The sequence below is a fragment of the Condylura cristata genome, unplaced genomic scaffold, assembly GCF_000260355.1.
Source record: "Condylura cristata isolate star-nosed mole 26May11 unplaced genomic scaffold, ConCri1.0 scaffold00019, whole genome shotgun sequence".
Classification (NCBI taxonomy): domain Eukaryota; kingdom Metazoa; phylum Chordata; class Mammalia; order Eulipotyphla; family Talpidae; genus Condylura; species Condylura cristata.
The window spans coordinates 7,010,668-7,036,562 of NW_004567120.1; the positions used below are offsets into that span (position 1 = coordinate 7,010,668).

The following is a 25,895-nucleotide window of genomic DNA, read 5'->3' on the forward strand; positions in this document are numbered from 1 at the left end:
TCCCACCAGCAATGCAGGAGAGTTCCTTTTTCTCCACATCCTCGCCAACATTTGTTGTTGCTAGTTGTTTGAAGATGTGCCATTCTCACTGGGGGCTTCACCCCCTTTTTTAAGATGACTCACAGGTATTCATTCATTTTCTTTTAATAGAGTTTTATAGTTTTCAATATATAGTTCCTTCTCCCCTTTTGTAAGTTGACTCATAGGTATTCATTCATTTTGATATGATTGTAAATGGAATTATATTCATTATTTCCTTGTGAAATATTGCTTGCACATAAAAATACAACAGATTTTGTTTATTGATTTATAACTGCACTTTACTGTAATCACCTATTATTTCTAATTTTTACAGAGTTATGGGTTATCTGTCAATGTTTCTCTAGGTATACTAATGTCATCTAAAAATAGTGTGTTTCCAGTAAAATCAACCAGAAAGATAAAGAAAAATAGCAGATGGTTTCACTTACAGAAGGAATATGGGCGAACCAAATAAGACATGTGGGGGGGGTATAAAAATAGTGACAATAAAAAACAAAACAAAACAAAACAAACAAACAATTATAAACCAGAGACATCCTGCGAGGGATGAGGGGGAGAAGGTTCAGAAGGAGGGAGGAAGGAGAACAGGGACTGTGGTGATGGTGCATGGGTAAACTGAGGGAGGGAATTCTATGGGGTATATACCTGAGGTGGGAAATTATGCATTGTTTTAAAATGCATAATAATTCGTATATATATATATGTGTATGTATATATATTTACATATATATACACATACACACATATATGTATATATATAGTTATATATATATATAAATAAAAATAGTGAGTTTTATTTATTCTTTTCATTTTGGAATCCTTTTAAATATTTTTCCTTTAAAAAAATAATTATTTTTTGGGGGGGCTCTCCCTGGTGGCGCAGCGGGTTAAAGCACTACACTAAGAAGCTTAAGCCACTTCTGCATGAGTTCCATCCCCGCCTGCCCCGGAGGAGATCCACATGGCGCGCCAGACCTCTCCTGACCCGCCCGCTGCTCGCCTCAGCAGTGTACTTCCTCGATCTGCCTGTTCTGCTCCCCACTCTGTCTCTGATGAATCCTCTCACCCTCCGCATCTCTAGCCTGTACCCCAGTTCTGTATGAATAAATAAATAAATCTTTAACAAAAAAAATAATTTTTTCCCTTACAATGCTTGCTTTTTTTCCTCAGGTGTATTCCCTATAGAATTTCCACCACCTATTCATCCTTGCACCATCGCCATAGTCCATTATATTCTACCCACCCTTATTTTAATCCCTCTCCTTTGCCTTCCCCTGCAAAATATCTCTGAAACATAGTTGTATGATTAATTTTGTTTTGGTTTATTGTGGATTATTTTTTGTAGTTATTATTATATTTTCCTTGATACCCCAGTATTCCTCCTATATGTGAGACCATACGATGTTTTTACTATTTCCTTCTGATTTATTTCACTGAGTATAATCCCATCTAGTTCCATCCATTTGCTGTGTATGGCATCAGCTTATCTTTTCTGATTGCTGAATAGTATGCCATTATGTATACATACCATGTATTCTTGATACACTCATCTATTTTTGCACATTTGGGTTGCTTCCAAGTCTTACCTATTATAAATAGTGCTGCAATTAACATAGGGGTACAGGTATCCTTCTGAATTAATGTTTTATGTCCTTTGAGTAGATCCCTAGGTGCAGAATTTCTGGGTCATACGGTAGCTCCATTTTTACTAGTGGGAGGAAACTCCACATAGGTTTTGATAGTGGTTAGAACGGTTTGCATTCCCACCAGCAGTGTAGGAGAGTTCCTTTTTCACCACACCCTCAACCAACATCTGTTGTTGCCAAAGTTTTTAGTATGTTCCAGTCTTACTGTTGCAAGATGATATCTCATTGTGGTTTTGATTTTCATTTCCATGATTATGAAGGATTTTGAACATTTGGTTAATGTATTTTTTGCTACACAGAAGATTTTTAGTTTGGTGTAATTAACTTTTCCATCACTTTCTTTGCCTTGAGGAATGAGACTTTGATGCTACTTAGATGAATGTCATGTTGTGTTTTACCTTTATTTCCTTCTGTATATTTTATGGTTTAGTGCTTATGTCAATTCTTTAACAATTTTGAGCTGATTTTTATGCATGATGTGAGGTAGTGATATAGTTTCATTCTTTTGCTAATGGTGCCCAGTTTTCCTGTAACCATTTATTGAACAAACAGTCCTCATTCCATTCTATATTCTTTGCTTCTTTGTCAAAGATTAGTTGTTTGTATATGCATAGCTTTATTTCTGGGCTTTCTATTCAAATCCATTGTTCTCTGTGTTTAACTATTTTTGTTACAGTACCATACCATTTTTATTACTATTGCTTTCTAGTATAGTTTGAAGTCTGTGGGTGTGAGACCTCCATCCTTCTTTGTTTTAGTTAGAAGAACTTTGGCTATTCAAAGTTTTTTTGTGGCCCCATATGAATTTCATCAATATATGTTCTATTTCTTAGAAGAATGTCATTGAAATTTTAATTGGAATAGTTTGCATCTGTAAATTACTTGCAGTTGTATGGCCATTTTGATAATGTTAATTCTTCCAAACCATGAGCAGGGATGTCTTTCCATGTCATTGTGTCTTCTTATATTTCTTTTACCTATGTTTTATAAGTGTTTTTGTATAGGTGAGTCACTCATCTCCTTGGTTATATTTATTATTTTTTTGTGTGTTTCAGTTGTAAAAAGGATGCTTTACTTACATTTTTTCTCCTTCAGATTGATTGTCTACATATGGAAAAGCAAATGATTTTTTAGTGCTGATTTTGTATCCTGCTATTTTACTAAATTTTTGATTGTTTTGATTTGCTTTTCTGTGGAATTTTTAGGGTGCTCTATGAATATTACCATATAATCTATAAATAGTGATTGTATCACTTCTTCTTTTCTTATATGGATTCCTTGTATGTCTCTTTTTTTTATTGCTCTGACTAGGACTTCCAGTATTATATTGAAATGCAGTGGCAAGAATGGACATCTTTGTCTTAATACTGATTTTAAAGGAAAGACTATCAGGTTTTCACCATTGGTAATAATATTGGCCGTGGGTTTGTCATATATGCTCTCTACCATGTTAAATTGTATTACTTCTAGTCCAAGAATTTCAAGGGCCTTCGTCATAAGTGGATGTTGAACTTTGCCAAATACTTTCTTCACATCTATTGATACAATCATATGGTTTTTATTTTCTTTTTGTTGATGTGTTGGATTACATTAATCGATTTTTTGATGTTAAACCATACTTGTGCCCCTGGAATTGATCCCACTTCATCCTGGTGTAATTATACCTTTGATGCATTGTTGGATTCTGTTGGCAAGGATTGTGGATATTTATTTATTGTGGATATTTACATCAGTGTTCTATAGGGAGACTAGCCTCTAGTTTTCTTTTTCATTGTGTTGTCTTTGTTGGTTTTGTTATTAGCATGTGACTTCAACAAATTGAAAACTGTTGCCATTACATAATGGCATATGTTAAATATGCTTCATTTTGTTTTCTAGGGTCAAAGTATTTTTGGGATCGATGTCATTGAAACACCGGAAGGGGACAAGATGCCACAACTGATTGTTCAAAAAGAGTTAGATAGAGAAGAGAAGGATACATATGTAATGAAAGTAAAGGTCGAAGATGGTGGCTTTCCTCAAAGATCCAGTACTGCTATATTGCAAGTAAGTGTTGCTGATACAAATGACAACCACCCAGTCTTCAAGGAGAATGAGATTGAAATCAGTATACCAGAAAATGCTCCTGTAGGTACTTCAGTGACACAACTCCATGCCACAGATGCAGACATTGGTGAAAATGCCAAGATTCACTTTTATTTCAGTAATTTAGTCTCTAGCACTGCCAAGAGGCTATTTCATCTCAACAGCACCACTGGACTTATCACAATCAAAGAACCACTGGATAGAGAGGAATCACCAAATCACAAGTTACTGGTTTTGGCAAGCGATGGTGGATTGATGCCAGCAAGAGCAATTGTGCTAGTAAATGTTACAGATGTCAATGATAATGTTCCATCAATTGATATAAGATATATCATCAATCCAGTCAATGGCACTGTGGTTCTTTCAGAAAATGCCCCACTCAACACCAAAATTGCTCTTATAACTGTAACAGATAAGGATGCTGACCAAAACAGTAGAGTCACATGTTTCACAGATCACGAAGTCCCTTTCAGATTAAGGCCAGTATTCAGTAATCAGTTCCTTCTAGAGACTGCTGCATACCTTGACTATGAGTCTACAAGAGAATATGCCATTAAGTTACTGGCTGCAGATGCTGGCAAACCTCCTTTGAATCAGTCATCCATGCTTCTTGTCAAAATCAAAGATGAAAATGACAATGCTCCAATTTTTACTCAGCCCTTCATAAGTCTCTCTGTTCCTGAGAATAACTCTCCTGGCACCCAGTTGACTAAAATAAGTGCAATAGATGCAGACAGTGGACAGAATGCTGAGATCAGTTACTTGTTAGGCGTTGATGCTCCATCTGAATTCAACCTGGATCAGCATACAGGCATTCTGACAGCAGTGAAGAAAATGGATAGAGAAAAACAGGAAAAATATTCTTTCACAGTTCTGGCAAAAGATAATGGGATGCCACCCTTAATGACCAATGCCACTGTCTTGGTAACTGTTCTTGATCAGAATGACAACAGTCCAATTTTTACTCACAATGAGTACAACTTCTATGTCACAGAAAATCTTCCAAGACATGGCACAGTAGGTCTGATCACTGTAACTGACCCTGATTATGGGGAAAATTCTGCAGTAACTCTTTCCATTTTAGATGTGAATGATGAGTTTACCATCGATCCACAGACTGGTGTCATCCGACCAAATATCTCATTTGATAGGGAAAAGCAGGAATCTTACACTTTCTATGTAAAGGCAGAGGATGGTGGTAGGATACCGCATTCTTCAACTGCCAAAGTAACTATTAATGTAGTTGACGTCAATGATAACAAACCAGTTTTTGTTGTCCCTTCTTCTAACTACTCCTATGAATTAGTTCTACCATCTACTATTCCAGGCACAGTGGTCTTTACTGTAGTTGCTATTGACAATGACACGGGTATGAATGCAGAGCTCCGTTACAGCATTATAGGAGGAAACAACAAAGGTCTTTTTATAATTGACCAAACAACAGGCAACATTACTTTGAAGGAGAAATGTGTTGTTGCAGACCTTGGTTTACACAGATTAGTAGTCAAAGTTAAGGACTTAGGACAACCTGATTCTCTGTTCAGTGTTGTTTTTGTTAATCTATATGTGAATGAGTCAGTGACTAATGCTACGTTTATTCATGAACTGGTGCACAAAAACATCAGAACACCAGTCACCCAAAATATTGAGACAGCTGATATATCTTCACCAACCAGTGACTACGTCAAGATCATGGTTGCCATCGTTGCTGGTACCATAACTGTCATCCTTGTTATTTTCATCACTGCTGTAGTACGATGCCGGCAATCACCACACCTTAAGGCTGTTCAGAAAAACAAACAGAATTCTGAATGGGTTACTCCTAACCCAGAAAACAGGCAGATGATAATGATGATGAAGAAGAAGAAAAAGAAGAAGAAGAAGAAAAAGAAGAAGAGGAAACATGTACCTAAGAATTTGTTGCTGAATTTTGTCACTATTGAAGAAACTAAGACCGATGATATTGACAATGATGGAAACAGTGTCACACTAGACCTCCCTATTGAACTGAAAGACCAAACCATGAGCAAATACAACTGGGACACTACACCTACTACTTTCAAGCCTGACAGTCCTGATTTGGCTCAACACTACAAATCTGCCTCTCCACAGCCTACCTTCCAGATACAGCCTGAAACTCCCCTAAACTCCAAGCACCACATCATCCAGGAACTTCCTCTTGATAATACATTTGTGGCATGTGATTCTGTCTCTAAGTGTTCTTCCAGCAGTTCTGACCCCTACAGCATTTCTGAGTGCAGCTATCCAGTGATAACATTCAAGACCCCTGTGTCTGTACACACCAAACTGGTAGGTAATCCAAGTTTCCCACTGAACTTTTTAACTTTAAAAAAATTATTTCTTGTTGAAGTAAAGCTTTACAGAATCTATTAATTTCATCAAAGAACGAAAAGAATCAATCATACTCTATAGATGTATCCAAATAGATATATGGATCTGTTTAGAAAATCCAAAAAAGTAATGGAGGAAATTTTGTCTTTACATAGCAGTATTTCACTTGTTATAGAACATTCTAGAAAACTCCAAAAGAGAGTATCTTAGCACTGCCGTAAGTAGAACTGCATTCATGAAAATCAGAACAGTTGGGGCTAGAAAAATCAGTCAAGATTTTTAGAATCTGATAAGCAGGACTTAGTGGTGCTGGGAAAATTTTATTTGCCTTAGATAATTAGCCTAGATACCCACCCCAAATATGATGTTCACAAAACCCACCAAGAAAAGTGTTGTTTCTAGGTTAGAACTCACCATTATACTGGTTCATAAAATCTATATTCACTCAATGTAACAAGAATGACATTAGAAAAATGAAAGCTTACTACTTATCGGAATCTTCAAGCCAGAGAATGAAATATATATGAGATCTCTATTTTAGACATCCATTTGAGAATTTGCATGTTTATGCAAGGTATTGGGTGCCCTTCAGGAGACATGCTTAAAAGAAAATAACTTGAAAAATGAAATATGTTTGCTTTCTCTAAAGTTCATAAAGAAAAACACAGGTATATTATGACCCACGTAATCAATGAACAATAATTTAAAAACTCAATAGGTTTACATAAACAAGAGTTGATACAGTACTTTCAATCTGTATTCTGTGGAAAAGAAATTTTAAAATATCTTGACATCCATGGGTAAATGATTTAATTATATCTATTTCCTTGATAAAATCAAATGATAAAAGTCATGGAAGCATTTTATTCTGATGCCATGACACATTGACTTTATTATTTTTATCTGTGCTGTTCTTAAAAAAGCTTCTTTTCAGTTACAGTGAATAAAGTTTTTATGAAATCACATTCAGGCTTAATCAAATGGAAGTAATGTGAAAGTAAAAAAGGTTTCTCACACTAAAGATGGAAATATTGAAGAAGTTTTTTTCTAAATAATACTGAAAATAAGTTACCATAATTTAGGATGTGGTTTTAAGAATTGAGGTCATTCAAGAATATGCATAGTTAAATTATACAATAAGATTAATTTTAATCACACAGTGATGGTAATCTACTAATTCAGTTGTAGATGAATTTTGTTACAATATGTCAGCAATTAATGCTACTGCAAATAGTAAAATGGAATTATAGCCTATGTAAAGAGTTTTTACACTTTGAGTTTACAGGGCAGTGGTTATTTCTAAAGTTTAAACGAGTTCCATGTTTGTCTATAAGCAAAGCTTAAATGACTAACAGTTCGTTGGAGTGTACTTGGGGTTGTATCTAACAATTCAAAGGGTTTTTAAAATATATTTACAGCTCTTATGTTATATATTGGAAAAATTTCTCAATAGAAAAATATCTTCTGGAATAGCAGTTTATATTTTGTGCATCCTACTAGCATTTTTCTTCCTGAGCTAAATTTGTGACTCAGAGTAAACAAAGAGTGGGTTTGTGAATTATTTTTGCAGACCATCATTTTTAATAAATTGGCTTGAGAAGGTATTTAAAAGAATAAATCCTGGTTTTAATTCTTTCTAAAGACATAGAAATATTTTATGAGCCTAGACTACTTGAATATGCAGTAAGTAGGGGCTTGGGTAATGAAAAAATATTGAAATATTTACCAAAAAATATTTCCTTTTGTTGATTTTTTTTTGTATTTTGAAGTTCTTTAAAAAGTCAATAAAATTAATAATTTCTCCATCAAAGCACTTTATTTAAATATCTTTCCATAATCATGGGAAATTCACTTCATGAAATAGACAACATATGAAAATTAAATGTTAATGAGAACAAGTTATTGACTATCACTATGATTTATATTAGCTGAAAAGGCTATTTTAGAATTGGTGAGTTCTCAGATGACTTGTCCTATTTTTTACATCTTAAAAAATAGGTAAATTTATATTTTTGTCATTTCATCACAATTGCTTCAGATTAATTATTAAGTATCTTCAGGATGAGAATTGGTGAACTCAGGCAGAATAATGATACTAAAAATAATTAAAGTTTTGCATTTTGTGCTGCATTTGTAATGTTTGTCACCATTTTTACATATTATTCAAGTTCTTATTAATGCAGGAGAGACATCATATATTCACTGATGTTGCAGAATGCTAAAATGAAAAGTGAGGACTGAAAAATAATATATGCATTTAAAAATCTATATATAGTAGGTGTGTTCTCTAAAGACGACATATCACACAAAATGGAGAAAAATGCCAGTCAACGTAATAAAAATCCATTGTTCCTTAACAGTGGGATGAAATTTTACTCTTAGCAGAAGGCATTAATACTCCTCTTGAGCTCAAAATGAGGAATACATTTTCAAGAGGAAGGTTTAAGGTTATATTTACATCTAGTAATGGTAGGTATAATACATTAATTCAAAATCTAACAGCAGTTTGATTTAGTTTAGAATAGGTTTGATACTCACTATTGTTAAATTCAGTAACTTTGATTTTGTGCACCTGTATTTTAGTATATAAAATTTCAGTCATGTGGCATGCTTGGGACTGAGAAAGAACACCACCATCTGATTTTGATAACATGTTATTTTTCTTGTCCTAGACTGAATCCAGGACAATCAACTAATGAAATCTGCAATGAAATATAAAGCTGTCTAGGAACATCATAATCCCATTTCCCTTCCAAAACAATTCCAATGATTTGTGATTTCCAAATTTGACTATGTTCATTAATTTTATGATCTAGATTTCCACTATAAAGGAAAGCAAGACAAAAACCACTTCAAAAACTAACCCCCACAGAAAATTTTCCCAATTTTAGTTGCAGCATTTAAAATTTATTGGAGAAATCATGCAGTATAATAAATGGATTTTATTATACGGTTTCCCCACTTTCTTGCTCCAAATATTAGCAACTTGATATAATGCTGTCTTGGTGTATAAACTAATGGTTAGTAGATCAATTATGAAATCTGTAAATAATTTCCTGTCTGATTGCTAAAGAATTTACACATACTCTGTGGATGATGTTTGTCAGGTTTGGAAGTGAAACTGCCCTACCCAAATTATCCTGTGAAAAGTATCCAGGACAAACACAAAGGATTTTATTTAACATACCAGAAACAAACAATAAGAAAACCCACTTTAGTTCACTTTTGAGAATATTCAGTTAATACAGTATTGCTGAGAAAATAATTACCCATCACTTTGCTTAAATGTTAGACGACATTAAAATAATTTTACTGTATTTTTATGTTGACTGTAACCATGTTGTTCCAGTAGTTTATTTTATTCATTATTTTTTATGATCATGTTTTCTTTTCTTATAAGTGCTGTTTTGTATGTCAAAAGTAGAATGTAAATATCTTTATACTCCTTGATATTTTGAAAAAAAAGTATTGATACTTGTATTATTAACATAACTCCAACCATATGTGAGTAGAACTATCAACTTAGATAGTTGTATTTTTTACATCTTAAAAAATAGGAGGTTTTTTGAAGATATATTCTTAATTCTGAAACTTCCTAGGGAAATACAAGGTACTAATATCAACTCTAAATCTATCTTATTTTTCTGGCATTAGTTACTGACTATATTTTATTGCTTTAGGTAATGTACATTTTAAAATCATCTCATCTTTCACAGTATGTTGATTAATTCAATTCTCACACAGATGAGTAAATGCCTCAAATTGGTTTACATCCAATTTTATCCAGGAAAGAATTTTCTGTTACAATTTACAATATGTTTTAAGCTGTTTATGACTATTAAGACAATTAGAAATTTTCTTGAAATAAGCTTGAATCCTTGAGACAAAAAGGGAATATAAAGAATGCTTACAATCATATTATAACATGTGCTTTCTGAGTTTTCATTCAAATGTTTCATTGTATATAATTAATTTTTTGAAATGTGAATGGGATTTAGTATATTATGTATGACATTAAATTAGTGTATTATTTGAAGTGTTCCTTGAAATATGGGTATTTGTGCTCTATTTAGTGTTGAAAATTAGTATAATTCTTGGAAATTGCTATATAGGTTAATATTTCAAATAGGTTTCTTTCAAACTTTAGTTTAAGATTTTTTTACTCAATACAAAACTCTCTATAACTACAATAATACCAACCTGGTTCTTTAAGCTTTACTTAGTTAACTGCAATGACAGTGGGAGTAATTACTTTGCTGATAATGAGAAATACCATAAAAATTAAAATATTATATTACATACTTATGAACAGATATTACAAGAATACACTTAAATTTTACCTTGTGGATATTACTTATTTAAATAATTTTATAATAGGGCCTTGCTGGTATTGCAGGGTTTAAAGGCTCAGCACTATCAAGCTATAGCTAGCCACTGCCACCTAAGTTCTATTCTAGGCTAAGGAGCTGACCCCCATGGCATGGCAGACCTTCCTTGTTTTGACCACTGCTCCCCCCAACAGTACATTTCAGTTGATCTGCCTGTTCTGCTCCCCACTCTGTCTCTAGTGAACCCTCTCTCCCCCTGCACCTCTGACCCATACCACTGTTCTTGTATTCATAAATAAATAAATCTTTTAAAAAATAAATAAATAAAACAATTGCTCCAATCATTTCATCTTGATAAATTGACTACTTCTGTTTTACTTCATATCATTCCAAGGAACATCAAGATTGAACCAATTTATATTCCCAGAGAAAGCATCTGTTGATAGAAAGATGTACAAATAGTAGGAGTTTCCAAACTCTAGTTTTGATTTAGTTGTGAATGAAAGAATGGTCACCAGTAAAATAAATTAATGATGCATTGTCTTATAATAAACTATTGTGAATCCATGACTTTTTGTATATGTAATTATTACATAAATGCATTTTAGATGTTGTGTCATGTCCACCCATGTGTCTCTTTTTCTTCATACTCTGTGAACTAAGGAGGATATCTCTTTTTTTTTTCTAACTTCAGTAATGTCTTCTCGTGTGACTAAAATAAGAAAAAGTTCTAATCATTCCTTTATATATGTGAAAATGGAAAAATCTCCAAATATTTATCTAGAATCTCTTTAAAGGACATTTTTCAATAGTTGTGAGCTTCATGTTTCTGTGGCTTCGTATCTCAGAATTCATTTCCATGAGAGGGATAACTCTAAATTGATTTCTTTTCTGCTCTTTGGGGCTAAACTATTTTACTGTATAAATCATTCATGATTGAGATTAAACTGTGTTTAAAATTAGATCAGGAGTTATTGTTGATACTGCTTTTGATTAACTCTCTTTTATCTGTGTTTTGCTTAAGCTTGAGAGAACATTACAATTTGAGAATGATGTGGATGGCATTGAAACTAGTTTTCCACAAAAGCCAGAGAGAATAAAAATATGTATTTTCCTAATTAGTTCTTTCTTTTCAGTTGATTTGGTGACACTTTTAATTTAGTTATTTTTATTACTATATGTTTGATTTACAAAGTCTCAGATATCTTCGCTTCTCTTGTGTTGTGTTGTTACTAATGGATTTATGGAATATTTCCAAGGTTATGTTCTTGATGTTCTCTCTGGTTCTTATTCTAGTCAGTGAAACAAGAAAGATTAGAAGGAAAGCAAATCTTAGACAACTCATCAGGAAAAGAAGGAACTTTCAGAGAATGTAGTGTATAGAATCTTTTATTACATTGTCTAATTGATTATTTCCAGTTTATTATTAAAATATCAATTTGTTTTGGTTAGAATTCACACTATGTAAGTTGAAAAAAGTGGTGTAATAATTCTATTCATTAATTAATATATACATATTCTATTTCTGTTTACCATGCTGCCCACATATCAGTGATAATATACTTTGTGTATACTTTAGATTTACACAAATGTATAGAAATTTTAAGTTGAATTAGAACATTTTAAGTTGAATTTAGATTTAATCAATCAACTATATTCTTTATTAAATTTTTTATTTTAACATAAAATAATATTGCCGCATTTTAACATTTTGTTTGCAATTGTCACTGTTCAGTTAGATTTTATTAGTGTGTATCTACATAGATGTGATATGAACCTGATCTTAAGAGAAATGTTACAGGACAAGCAAATCTAAGAAATTTTGTATGAACGTAAGTCCATTTTGTAATTGCTTATGAGACCTCTTGTATAATAGCTTTGTTTCCTTAAATTGTGTGTTTAGTTTAACATTTCAAATATTGTTCATATTTAGCTTTATATCATATTCCAAGGTGCTATAAGACAAAGTTTTATATAATTTTAAAAAAAGAACATTTTTACTATTTGTTTTTTCATACCTTATGGATGCTCATATATTGACATCCATGGTTTTATGTGCTATTTAAAATTTATTAGTCATAGGCTTTTATTTATACTGGATATGTACAGGACATTCATTACAGAAACATTTAGGTAATTGTAGATGTATTTTAGATTACTAGCACAAAAAAAATAAAACTACAGGCAATTTCCCTATTGACCACACATGCAAAATCCCCAATAAGGAAAAAAAAAATAATATTGAACAACTATAAACCAGAAACATTTTATAGGGGTGGAGTGGAGAATAGAATCAAAAATAGGGGGAGAGGTTGTGCACGGGACTATGGTGATGGCACACAGGTGAATTGGTGATGGGAAGTCCACAGGAATTACAATTGAGATGGAAAAAGGCACGAAATGATGTAAAAATAAAATTATATATATACATATATATATATGTATTCCCCAATAAAATCTTAGCAAACTGAATCCAACAATTCATTAAAAAGAACAATACACCACAACCAACTAGGATTCATACCAGAGACACAGAATGTTTCAGCATGAACAATTCAATGTTTTTCACTATATTAATAAAAGGAAACATAAAAATCACATGATCATATAAATATATGCTGAGAAAACATTGGGTAAAATGCAACATCCATTTGATTAAAACCCTTGAAATACTGGGGATAAAAAGAATATATCTCAACATAGCAAAGGCCAAATTATAACAAAAACACAGCTAATAGCATTCAGTGGTGAAAAACTGAAACTTTTCCACTAAAATCTGATACATGTTAAGAATGTCCACTCTCACCACTACTGTTCTAGTTTTTAAATTGTTTTCAGTTTCAAGCTGTAACAGCAAGTTTTCTTTTTAATTTATTTAGTAATTCTGTTTAAAGGCTCTACAAACTTTAAAAGTAATGTACTTTAAAATTAAATAATTACTCTGATCTTTTTGTCATAAACTATACACGCAAAGCATTTTATACAAAGTGATAATTGACCTATTATACATACTGTCTATTTTTTTTAAAGATTTATTTATTTATTCATACAGAACTGGGGTACAGGCCAGAGATGCGGAGGGTGAGAGGATTCACCAGAGACAGAGTGGGGAGCAGAACAGGCAGATCGACGAAGTACACTGCTGAGGGGAGCAGTGGGCGGGTCAGGAGAGGTCTGCCACGCCATGTGGTCACCTCCGGGGCAGGCAGGAATCGAACTCATGCTGAAGTGGCTTTAGCTTCTCAGTGCTGTGTTTCAACCCACTGCGCCACCAGGGAGGGCCCACACTGTCTATTTTTATAGATGTATGGCTGGACAAGTTCATGTAGTATATGGCTTGCTTAAGTGATAGTGTACTTTACAAAAGCATAGTATATATTTCTATCTTGAGTCTAAGCTCCTCTCATTGTAAAAAATCTTTGGTTTTTGAAAAAACAATGTTTTAAACTAAAAATTTCTGCTAAAGCTAAAAGATCTCTTTGTATGAGAAACAACATGGATGTACCTAGAGAAAATTATGCTTAGTGAAAATAAGCAAGACCAAGAAAAATATAACTTAGATCATGTCTGTTATTTAGAGAAAACAAATGAACTAAATAAAACAAAATGAACTCTTACACCTTAAGAACAATTAGCGATTACCAGAAAGAGAGTGGGGAGGAAGTGGGTAAATAGAGAAATGGGGGACAATAATATAGTGAAGGATAGATTTGGACTTTTGGTGGTGGACGTAGTGTGGTATATATTTGTTGATTCTCAATGATGCACACCTGAATGTTACATAATGTTATAATACAATGTTACTTAAAAATAAAAATATAAGGCTCTCCTTGGTGTCGCAAGGGGTAAGGACACAGCACTGCAAGCTAGCTGCAGCCATTTCAGTGCAAGTTCAATCCCCCGCCCCTGAGGTGACCCACATGGCGTGGCAGACCTCTCCTGACCCACCTGCTGCTCCCCTCAGCAGTGTAGTTGGTTATTCTACCTGTTCTGCTCCCCACTCTGTCTCTGGTGAAGCCTCTTACGTACCTGCACCTCTGGCTTGTACCCCAGTTCTGTACGCATAAATTATAAATCTTTTTAAAAAATAAAAATAAATTAAAAATAAAGTATATAACAAAAAAAAGACAGAATTGAATATACAAAAATTTCACTCTTTGTTTTAGTATTTGGCAAAGACACTTGATAAGAAAATAATGCATTTTTTCGTTACTCATTTGTAAAAAGTTAGGTAATACACTCCTACTCTGTCGTGCTAGTTAGAAGTAAATGAATATGCAGTCGTGTTGAAAATACTTTTTTCCCAAAATCTATAAAATTAAATTGAATTTACTTACTAAAATTAAAATTAAAGTAAAAAAATAAAGTGAATTTACTTATTTTGTTGTATACCTGTTCTAACCTTAAATTAAAAATAGAGGTTTAGAACAATGCTGTGCATGCATATTACCAATGTATGCATATCAATAAGCAGATAGTATAGATTATGGATTTATGTAAACTATAGGAAATATTTATGATATGTTTGATCTTCAGATTGGGCAACATATACAATTTTTTCTGCTTTTTGGAGGAACTACTAATAACAATGGCAATTGAAGAAAAGCTATGTAATATTAGAACGTTACGATTCAAAATATATTAACATTCCCAACACTTTTGTTTTTGCTTCTTTGTGTGTAATTAATTTCAAAGTGAATAAAAAGGTTTTCTTGTGAATATATTAGAATGGATATTATAGAGCATCTTGTAGCCAGAACCATTGGTTGTATATGATTTAATTACAGTACATAAAATATGTGTAATCTGTATTAAGTGAAATAACTAGAAATAAAGGTGTTTCAGCATTGGTATTACACATCCTCTGATATATTTTGAAGTACGTGTTGTCAGCAGGGGAAACTTTTTATTATCATCAAGGATCTTAAAATAATTTTAAGCATTTTAACATCCTAACCATTGTCTGTGTTCTATTAGCCAGAGCTTTAGATAGAGGGCTTTCTAGATTGGCATTCCTGTTCACTAACTGGTCTTTTTTTGAATAATACGATGAATTGAATTGGATAAAAGTGACTTCTGTTTATTAGTTTTTTTTTTTTTGCATTTTATCCTACTCAAATTACGTGACTATTGAACAGTATGGTGTTATTTATTAACTGTATTTCATAGACTATGCAGATAATGGCATTAACCATGAGTTCAAAAGAGATTATTCAAATATTTTTCAGACTCCTACTATGAGCAAAGCAATGTGGACAATAACAGAGGTTATGCTGAGGTTGGGGTAAAAGCAGTTCAGCATGTGGAGCAACCGAGATCTTCCCCAGTGGCTGCTATTGTTTAAAACAAAAAATCATCCCAGGAGTTTAACTGAAAGTATATTACAAAATCTTTCCATTTTTCCAATTCAGAAAATCCCTGAGTATACTAGATTTGGGAGAAAAAAGAAAAAAAATAGTACATAAAAGTGAGAAAGTGAAGTTGAGTGCTTATGTATGGATCAGTGTTGCTTAAAGTGTCTCACAAATATGAATTAGGTATTCATTCCAAATTTCTTTAAATGTGAAGTTACAAGTAAGTACCTAGCCCAGTTCAGTAAACATCTTAATCAAAAATTTCCTCTTTTCAGACAAATCCAGGTGTCAACTAATTTCTGTTGATCTTTGCCTCTAGGTATTTCCAATATTTATCCCATTGCCATACCACTTCCTCATTAAAGTCTTCATTTTGAGTTACGGACCCCACTACTAATAGGTTTTACGTTATGTACTTTCATTTGTCTAACCCATTTTCTAACTTGTATCCAGAAAGTTCTTTCTAAAACATAGATCTCATCAAATTAAATATATGAAAAAAAAAATCTTAAGTCTTTCCACACTGCATATAGAATAAACCTTTAATTACTGTGTTTTAGGGGATTTTAAAATGTTATCAGGTCTACTTCATCCTTCTGCTCTGTGTAACCCTTATTTTTGTCACATACCCTGATCTTTTTCTATGACTATGCCTTGTCCTTTTACTCTTTATGGTTTTCTTTCTTTTTTTTTTTCTGGTCAGCTAGTATACATGATATAGGAAATGTATGTCACATAAAATATGACTAATATAGCTAATATAGAATAATAAAATATATTACTAGTTAAGTTTGGAGATATGATTCTTTTAAAAAAATTGTATCTTTTTAAGTTGAGGTAACAGTAGTTTACAATATTGTATATGATTAATAGAGGTACAGGTTTACACTCAGTTATATGTTACCACAGCACCCCAGCCACCAAAGCACCCATAATCTTCCATCATACTTCAGTGGGCCTTCTGTCTTCTTTAATTCCCAGCCCTAACCAACCATCTGATAATCATAATTTACAGTTAGACATCTACGGTTGTTTAGATTTACTTTTGTCTATTCCTTTTGTTTATATTCCACAAAAGAATGAAATCACCCAGTATTTTTTTTTTTTTGCCTTCCGACATTTCACTAAGCATAACACCTTTCAGTCCCAGCCGTGTAGTTGCAAAGTACTCCATTTTGTATTTATACCACATCTTTTTTTTTTTAAAAAAAGATTTATTTATTTATGCATACAGAACTGGGGTACAGGCCAGAGGCTCGGGGCGGCGAAAGGCTTCACCAGAGACAGAGTGGGGAGCAGAACAGGCAGATCGACGAAGTACACTGCTGAGGGGAGCAGCGGGCGGGTCAGGAGAGGTCTGCCACGCCATGTGGTCACCTCCGGGGCAGGCGGGAATCGAACTCATGCGGAAGTGGCTTTAGCTTCTCAGTGCTGTGCTTTAACCCGCTGCACCACCAGGGAGGGCCTATACCACATCTTTTTAATCCATTGTTCTGTCAATGGATACTTAGGCTCTTTCCATATCATGGTTATTGAAATAGTGCTACAGTGGCTCAAAGTGCACATATCAATCCAAAGTAGTGTTCTTGCATTCTTTGGGTAGATCCCTAGGAATGGATTTGCTGTATCATATGTTTGCTCTACTTTTAATATTTCAAGGAAACTCCATGCTGTTTTCTATACAGGTTGGACCAGTCTGCAATTCCTCCAACAGTGTATGACTGTTGGTTTTGGTCTTTTGGATATGAGCCATTCTCAAGGTATGAGATTTGTTTGGTTTATTTGTTTTCTTTTTGTTGAGTTTTACGAGTTCTTTGTACATTTTGATGAGCCCCTTGTGGGATGTATGATGTGCATATATTTTGTTTACACAGTAGGGTGTCTTGTTTTATCAGTAATTTTATTTTGCTCTGCAGATTTTTATGTGGTATGATGCCAATTATTTATTTTTGCTTTTGTTTTCCTTACCATTGGTGTGGAATTCTTAAAGACATGCCTAAAGTCAATGTCATGGAGTGTTTGGCTGTTTTCTTCTGTGCTCTGTAATTTCAGGTATTATATCCAAATCTGATCTATTTAGAATCAACTTTTGTACATGGTGTGAAATAGTGTTGTAGTTTTATTCTTTTACATGTGGCTGTCTGGTGTCCCCACATTGTTTGATGGACAGACTTTCCTTTCTTCATTATATACTTTTGGTCCCTTTGTTGTAGATTAACTATCAATATAAAAGTGGGTTCCTTTTGCGCTCTCAATTCTATTCATCTGATCTGTGTGTTTGTTTCCTCTGCTCCATACCACATTGTCTTGATTACTATTGTTTGTTATATAGTTTGATGTCTGGGAGTGTAATACTTCATTCTTATTTTTTCTAAATTGTTTAGACTATTCAGTCTTTTGTGGTTCCATGTGAATTTCAGTAATTTCTGTTCTATTTCTCAAAAAAATGCCACTGGCATTTTGATAGTTATTGCAGTAAATTAGTATACATCTTTGGGTAAGATGGTTAATTGAACAATGTGAACTCTTGAGAAGGAAATATTTATTTTTTATTCTTTGTGTCTTCTATCTCTTTTAACATTGTTTCATAGTTTTTGTTGTATAGGTCTTTGACCTATGCTGTTAAATTTATTTGTGGGCATTTCTTTTGATGTGATTGCAGATGGGATTGCTTTATTGATTTCTAGTCTTCTAATTCATTATTTGCATGTAAGAACTCAACCAATTTTTATATGTTGATTTTGCAGCCTTCCACTTACCTGTACCAATTTATTGTTTCTGTTAATTTTTGTGGCATTTTTAAGGTATTCTATATATATTGTAGTGGCACCTGCAGATAATGATAGTTTTTCTTCATCTTTCCTAATTTAGATTCATTTTATATAATCTTGACTAAATGCTTTTCCTTGCAGTTATAATACTAAGTTTAATAGTAGTGGTGAAAATGGAATCCTTATATCTGATCTTAGATGAAAGGCTTTCAGGATTTCACTAGTGAGCATTATCTTAGAAATGGATTTGTTTTATGACTTATTATATTGAGGTGTATTCCATTTATTCCCAGTTTTGGGAAGTTCTATCAGAAATGGATATTGAGTAATCCCTTCATTTATTCATTTATTTTTTTAATGTTTTACATCCTTGTTAATATTCTGACAGTAAAGGATTTCTCTCTGTTGTGTGATTACTGTGGCTCTCCCACCACAAAAACATGGATCTTGAATCTTATCATTATCTCTCTTTCTATCTATTGAAACAGTCACATGGTTTTTATCCTTTCTAGCTTTGATGTGGAGAATTATATTTTAAAATATTTGTTTTTGACTAGTCTCATCCCTGGAATACATTCTATTTGCTCATGGTATATGATGCCTTTAAGGCATTGTTGAATTTTGCTTGCTAAAAAAAAGTTGGGGGGGATTTTTCCTCTATGATCATTGCAATAATAAAAGTGCTCATTGTCATTTACCACAATAAAAGACCAGAAACAAAGAGATTGGTCAAAATGTAGAGAAAAAGTTACTGTACTCTTGTTATACACTGTGGTTGATAATATAGACTGCTCCAGGCTCTGTGCTAAACAATATGGAGTTTTCTTAAAATATTAAAAATATAGCTACACATAATCCAGCAATTTCATTTAGCAAGCTACTGAGGGGATAGATGCACGCTTGTGTTCGTTGTAACATTACTTGTAACAGCCAAATTATGGAAACAATCTATATTCCTAAGGACAGAACTGTGGATTAAGAAAATATGGTAAACATACAGGATTAAATACACTCAGATATAAAAAAATATGAAATCTTTCCTTTCTGACAACATAAGCACAATACAAAAAATTAAATATAATTGATATTATACCTATTTTCTAGATTTAAAAACTGGGTTTTACTTTGGTCTATTCATTTTGTTTATATTCCACAAAAGAATGAAATCACCCAGTATTTTTTTTGCCTTCTGACATTTCACTAAGCATAACACCTTTCAGTCCCAGCCATGTAGTTCCAGTCCCAGCCATGTAGTTCCAAAGTACTCCATTTTGTATTTATACCACATCTTTTTTTATATGACAAAATGAGAAAATAGCAAAGGTGTATATTTTTGTTAACAGAAATACATTATCTTCAATATTTCTAGAAATATTCTAGATCTTCAAAATATTTCCCAAGTCTAATTTAACCAAATTATAGTATATTTCCCCTATTCCCTATTCCCCAGCTGTTTCAGGTCAAGGTTCTAGGAAGACTTATTTTTATTAATTGCTTAATTAGAGCTGAATCATATAGTAGTCTTGATTCTAGAACCATATCTTGTGTTCTTTACTATAGTCTAGACATCCTGATTATTACTCCAGACAATATTGTTACAAACGAGTTATTTTTCAGTAATTGTAAAAGCAAGAGTTCTACATAAATGAACTATATAACTAAACAAAACCTTTAAAACAGCTTCACAATCAAAACTCTTCCATCAAGAGACACTGAAAATGATGGGTTCTTAATTACAAGTACCACATTAGTATTGCATTAAAAGTTCATGCAAATCTTCAAAATGTTCCTTCTCTATCACCTACATTGCTACCTATGAACAAGTTCTGCTGCTTCCAACTTCGAAATATGTCACTCATTTCCCTTATGAATGCTTCCCCCTTAATTTAGGCCAGAACTCTCATCACTTAGTGAGTAATGTTCAGACATCCTTGTCTTGCAGTTAAGAGTTTTCATAATCTAACTCCTGAAATTTAAAACTCATTCTCAGTTTCACTCTACCCTCAACTAAAGTGCTATAGATGCAGTCTGTAGAGTATATTCAATCAAATCCAATTAAAATTATTTATCTGGGGCTTTATATTATGGAAATTGTATATTTAAAATTTTTATTCTAGAACCATAATAAATTTTAACCTGAAGAATATGAAAAACTTTATAGTGAATCTTTAAATTTTATTACTGTTAGAATAGCAATTGAAAGCAACATATTTATAATCATATTCTGCATTTATAAAGCTTGGTACATTACACTATGTAGGAACTAAGTTATTTCATTTCAAAGTATGAGCTCTCATGAAAGTTACATTTTAATATATAAATTATATAGTACTTTATAAAACATTCTATTAGAATTAATTGAGCTATAAAATTTGTTTATCATTATTAAATATTTTATGTATAAAACCTAAAATATTTTCTAGAAATATTGAAGTTAATGTATTTCTGTTAACAAAAATATACACCTTTGCTATTTTCTCATTTTGTCACATAAAAAACTGTTGTCCTTATCCAAATCATTCTAGCAAATTAAGTTCACTGTCTAGAATAAATCACATTGTATTGAATTCAAAACTTTTGTTTACACTGCTGTCTTACTTTCACGGTTAGATTTTGTCATTATCTTTTAACAAATCAGTTAATGAAGTAATATAAAAAATCAAATATGATATTTGCCCTTAAATTTATCTACCAGAAAAAAAGGGGATATTATTGAACACGAAACAATGCTTTAGAAATGTGGTTTTATAATAAAAAGATAGTTATCTTTAATATCTGGAATTATATGCTTTGCTAGACTTTTTGCCTTCATATGTTTTACTAATTGACTAAGACATATTTGAAGCTGAATCCGTTGATTATTCATAGTTGTAATTAGATGTATTTATCTCCTTAGATTCCTTTCTATTGTCACTTAGCTATTGTCCAATTATTTTATTTTGATATCGTGTTTAGTCTACGTGTGTGTGCGCTTATGTCTGTGGCAATGCAATCACACATATGCCTGAAGGGGTTGCTATGGAGATTTAAGAAAGTTCTATATCTATTGTTCTTATTATAATTACTGATACTTCAAATTTCAGTGTACCTGACTCCTCCATACTTGTCATTAATATGGAGAGTTATACCAAAATAAGAAATTAAATTTAAGTCTTATATACATAGAAAGAAGAGCAAGCACAAGGGCTATTGTGAGTCTGAAGGCTGCACCCAGAATATATGAAACATGGCAGAGAGGGAAAGAGACAAGAGGTGAAAGCAGATAGAAATCTTGGGCAACACTGGAAAGGACTTTTTAAGCCAAATGAATGTGTTTGAACTTTGTCTCAAGATTAGTGGTACTTGAGTATCAATCCACAGATTAGCACCGATTTAAAAAAAAACAAACAATTCCCTAGTCTATATTAAAATGAAAAGACAATAATGGATAGTTTTCTTCTTTATTAATGTATAACATAATAAATTGCTAAGTCAAGTTCACTGTTGATGGACTTTATTGTGTATGAATACACTCTTATTCATCTGCATCAGATCAAGATACATTAGAGGCATCTTAAAAAAATTGATCAAGATCTCTGTCACTTAATCTCTTGATGTTTCTTTAAAAAAAATCATACACAATTTTCAGTCCATTCATATTTATTCCATTTCTTTGGGAAATGTATATTTCCAAAGAAGACATACAAATAGCCCACAAGTACAAGAAAATGTTCTGAACACCACTAACCATCAGGAAAATTCAAGTCAAAACCACAATAATATTCTCACCTTAGAACTATAGAAGTGATTATCATAAAAAACACAAGAAATAGTGGCAAACATGTGGACAAAGGAGAACTCTGAAATTATGGGAATGTAAATTGGTACAGTCACAATGGAAAATAGTATGGAAGGGTCTCAAAAAATCAAAAATAGAGCTACCATATGATATAGCAATACCATTTGTCCAAAGGAAATAAAGTCACTATCTTTAGAGACTTATTTGTTCTCACATTTATTACACCATCATTCACCATGGCCAAGGTATGGAAACAACCTAAGTGTCCACTGATAAATGAATAAAGTATGAGAGATGTAATTATGTGTGTGTGTGTGTGTAATATTTATGCTTTAATAAGGAAACACTAACATTTTTGACAATATGTATCAAGCTGGAGATTATGCTAGGTGAAATGCAGATGCAGAGAGTAGATCGCACTCATATTGAAATTTGAAAAGTCAATATCATTGCAGTAGAAGGTAGAATGGTGATGACTAAGGACAGGAGGATAGGAGAAATTGGAAGAAGTTGGGAAAATATAGAAATAGCAGTTAGAAGAGGAATATGTTCTAGAGACCTACTATATAGTGCAGGGACTATAATTAATGAGGTATTATCTTCTTGAAACTTAACAGGCAATATCTTAAATGTTTTCATCATAAAAGGTCATTATATGGGGCGATGAATGTGCTAATTAGTATGATTGTTGTGTTCATTTCACAGTTTATAGCCATATCAAAGCATCATGCTGTATACCTGAAATGTGTACAATTTTTAGTTGCCCATGATAACTCAGTATAAAGGTAGAAAAATATATGTATTTATTAACAAATAAACATAGGTTCTCTTAGAATTGATTTTAGCTCTGACTTTGATACTACTAGCTTTGTCAATTTTATCAAGTCTTTAAAATCTTAGGCTGAATTTCCTTACTTTGGTTAAAAAGTTTGTTTTTTTAATTTCTTGTCATGATTTATCACTATATTGTATTGGGCTTGACTAGAGATCATGTATAAAAGAATTTTACATTTTCTGGTTGGCATAGCTCAAACAGAATGCCTGAAATTTCTTTTCAAATGTCGAATTTAGAAATAATATTCCCAATATACAATGTATGTGCTAATTTTTCAAGAACAATATTATTTGTCATTGAAACATTGAAGGGCTAGAATTGGAACAAATCTAATATCAATAGTAATAGTAATAGATCATTATGACTTTGATGTTGACCAAGACACATGTTACATGGTCTGAAATCTGGGAAATTTGTTGTGGTGATATTTAATGCTAAAATATGTTTCTGCACATTTTGAGCTAATGGTGAAATTCCCACTTTTAGTCAAGAAAGTTCGTAGTTACTTCATGGAACTGTTGCTTTGTTAAACCTGTAAAAGCAAATTGATTTTTATGTATTCTTATATGAGATTTTCTTTTCAACTTTGCAATAAGATAAATGTCTTCCTTAACATAATGACTGGTACCGTGGCTTATTATTTTCAAATCTTAAGAAGAATTCTAATTCACGATATAAATTTGAAGATAACATAGACTTAAGAGAAGTATGTATACATGCCAGACATACTTCCCACTAAGACAGTATAGAATAGGTATCATATACAGAAGGGCCTTCCCAGGTGGTGCAACAGGTTAAACTGCAGCACTGTGAAGCTATCTGCAGCCACTACAGTAAGTGTTCGATTCCCAGTCAGAGAGGTGACCCACATGGTGCAGCAGACCTCTCCTGTTTTGCCCATTGCTCCCTCAGCAGTGTATTTCAGTCTGCCTTTTCCGCTCCCCACTCTGCCTCTGGTGAATCTTCTCAACCCCACGCCTCTGGCCTGTACCCCAGTTCTTGCATGCATGCATAAATAAAACTTTAAAAAATGATGTCATCCACGAGAGGTAATATATGCAGTTCAGGGACACCCCCCCCCAAAAAAAAGGAAGTCATAAAGTTTGGGATGACAAAGAAGAGGCCTGTAATTCTGCATTGCTGAAGCGCAGATGAAAACTACACAGGTCAAAATCAAGACTGGTTCAGTGAAAGTTAGTACTTTTTATAATAAAATACGTTCTGGCTGGTCAATCACAAACAAATGCCTGTTTAAAATGTCAGAGTTGTAATGGTCATTTGGTGTTCTGCTAATGACAGCACTGATCTTGTGTTGCTTATACACAATCTTTAAATTAAATTTGAAGTCTCGAAAAAGAATTTTCATTTTTATAGATGATAATTGAATCTCTTATTTTGCGCACTGCAGTGAGAGAGTGATGAGGTTGATTCAAGCTTACAAGCTGTAGAAAATTTGTTCATTAAAGCAATTACATTAGCACATCAGGCTGGTTAGAAATCAATAGTGAGGCAGTGGCAGAATATCTGAATATTTTTTTCTCACCAAATCTTTTGGAAATTATTGCTTTCAAAAACACAATACACTCCTCCACCAAGACATAGAAGTATGGTAATGAGAAAAAGACAGCCCGATAAAGAAGAGAAATGTATAATCATTAGAAATAAAACGAATGGAGTGTGGATTTGATAAAAATAACTCCCACTATAAGTATTTAAAGAACAAAGCATGTTTCCTCTTAAAGAAATTGATCACACACTCTTTGAGACTTGTCTTAAATTAAGGTAATTTTTAAGCAGATAATTGATGAAGCTCAGATTGTTGAGAATTTGATTAGTTTGGCATTCAACAAGCCTGATGGACTGTTTTGATTATTTTGTCCTTTATAGAATAAGTACAAAGTAACACTAATTAAAACCTTTCCTACATAATAATCTATGCTTCCAAAGTTTAGCTTCAGGGACCTACATTGACAAAAACACATTTTCTTCCCTTCACTTATTTTCAATAGTGGGAATCCGCTTTGACTTTGTGTGAGCATTTCGATTTTCCTCCAGAGCAGGCTAGAACACAGAATGATTAGTAGAGCATTTGAAGTAACCACTGATCAGGATAATGAGAATGAGTCCTGTAGCACTGAAGTTACTGGGGCCATTTATAGATGTTCTGTGCAATAGTGGATAAAATAGGGACATAGTACACTGTGTCAAAGGGTTTTTCTCTGGAGCCCTCAATAACTTCCTTCTATGCTAAGTAATTCATTTACATTTTGCATTCGTTGACAATGGAAATAAAAGACAATGAAGTTTCTAAACAGAGTCACCCTGTAACTCTCAATCATATAGTGTTATAAACTTATGTTATAAGAAACAGGAAAATAAGTTATTTTGCTCAGTCAGCATTTTTTTTTTTTAAAATTTCACCTTAAAATAAATGTAAAAGGAATGTGTAAATGATCCTAAATTGCCAACTGGATTGCTAGCAATAGTAAGAGTAAAGGCAGATAAACCTTGTATTCTAATAAACACAAGATATTTTTGGTATTTATGAAACAGGACCCTGTAGCTGCTGTTTCTGCTGGTATAACAGGCTGTGTTGAAGTCTGCCTCAGTGGCCAGTTTTGATGCTTTGGTATGGCACATGCAGCCAATGGGCCAGGCTCTGACAGCACCAGGCTCTGACAGCTGGGGCAGTGGTTTCCTGGCC

General features: G+C 32.9%; 1 protein-coding gene across 1 annotated transcript in view; it reads left to right on the forward strand.

Moving 5' to 3' along the window:
* The window catches only part of PCDH11X (protocadherin 11 X-linked), a 199,529-nt gene that overhangs the window by 28,784 nt on the left and 144,850 nt on the right, over positions 1–25,895 (forward strand). Inside the window, 1 exon segment of the mRNA XM_004685886.2 lies at positions 3,567–6,083. Within this exon segment, the coding sequence (XP_004685943.2) occupies positions 3,567–6,083 (2,517 nt within the window).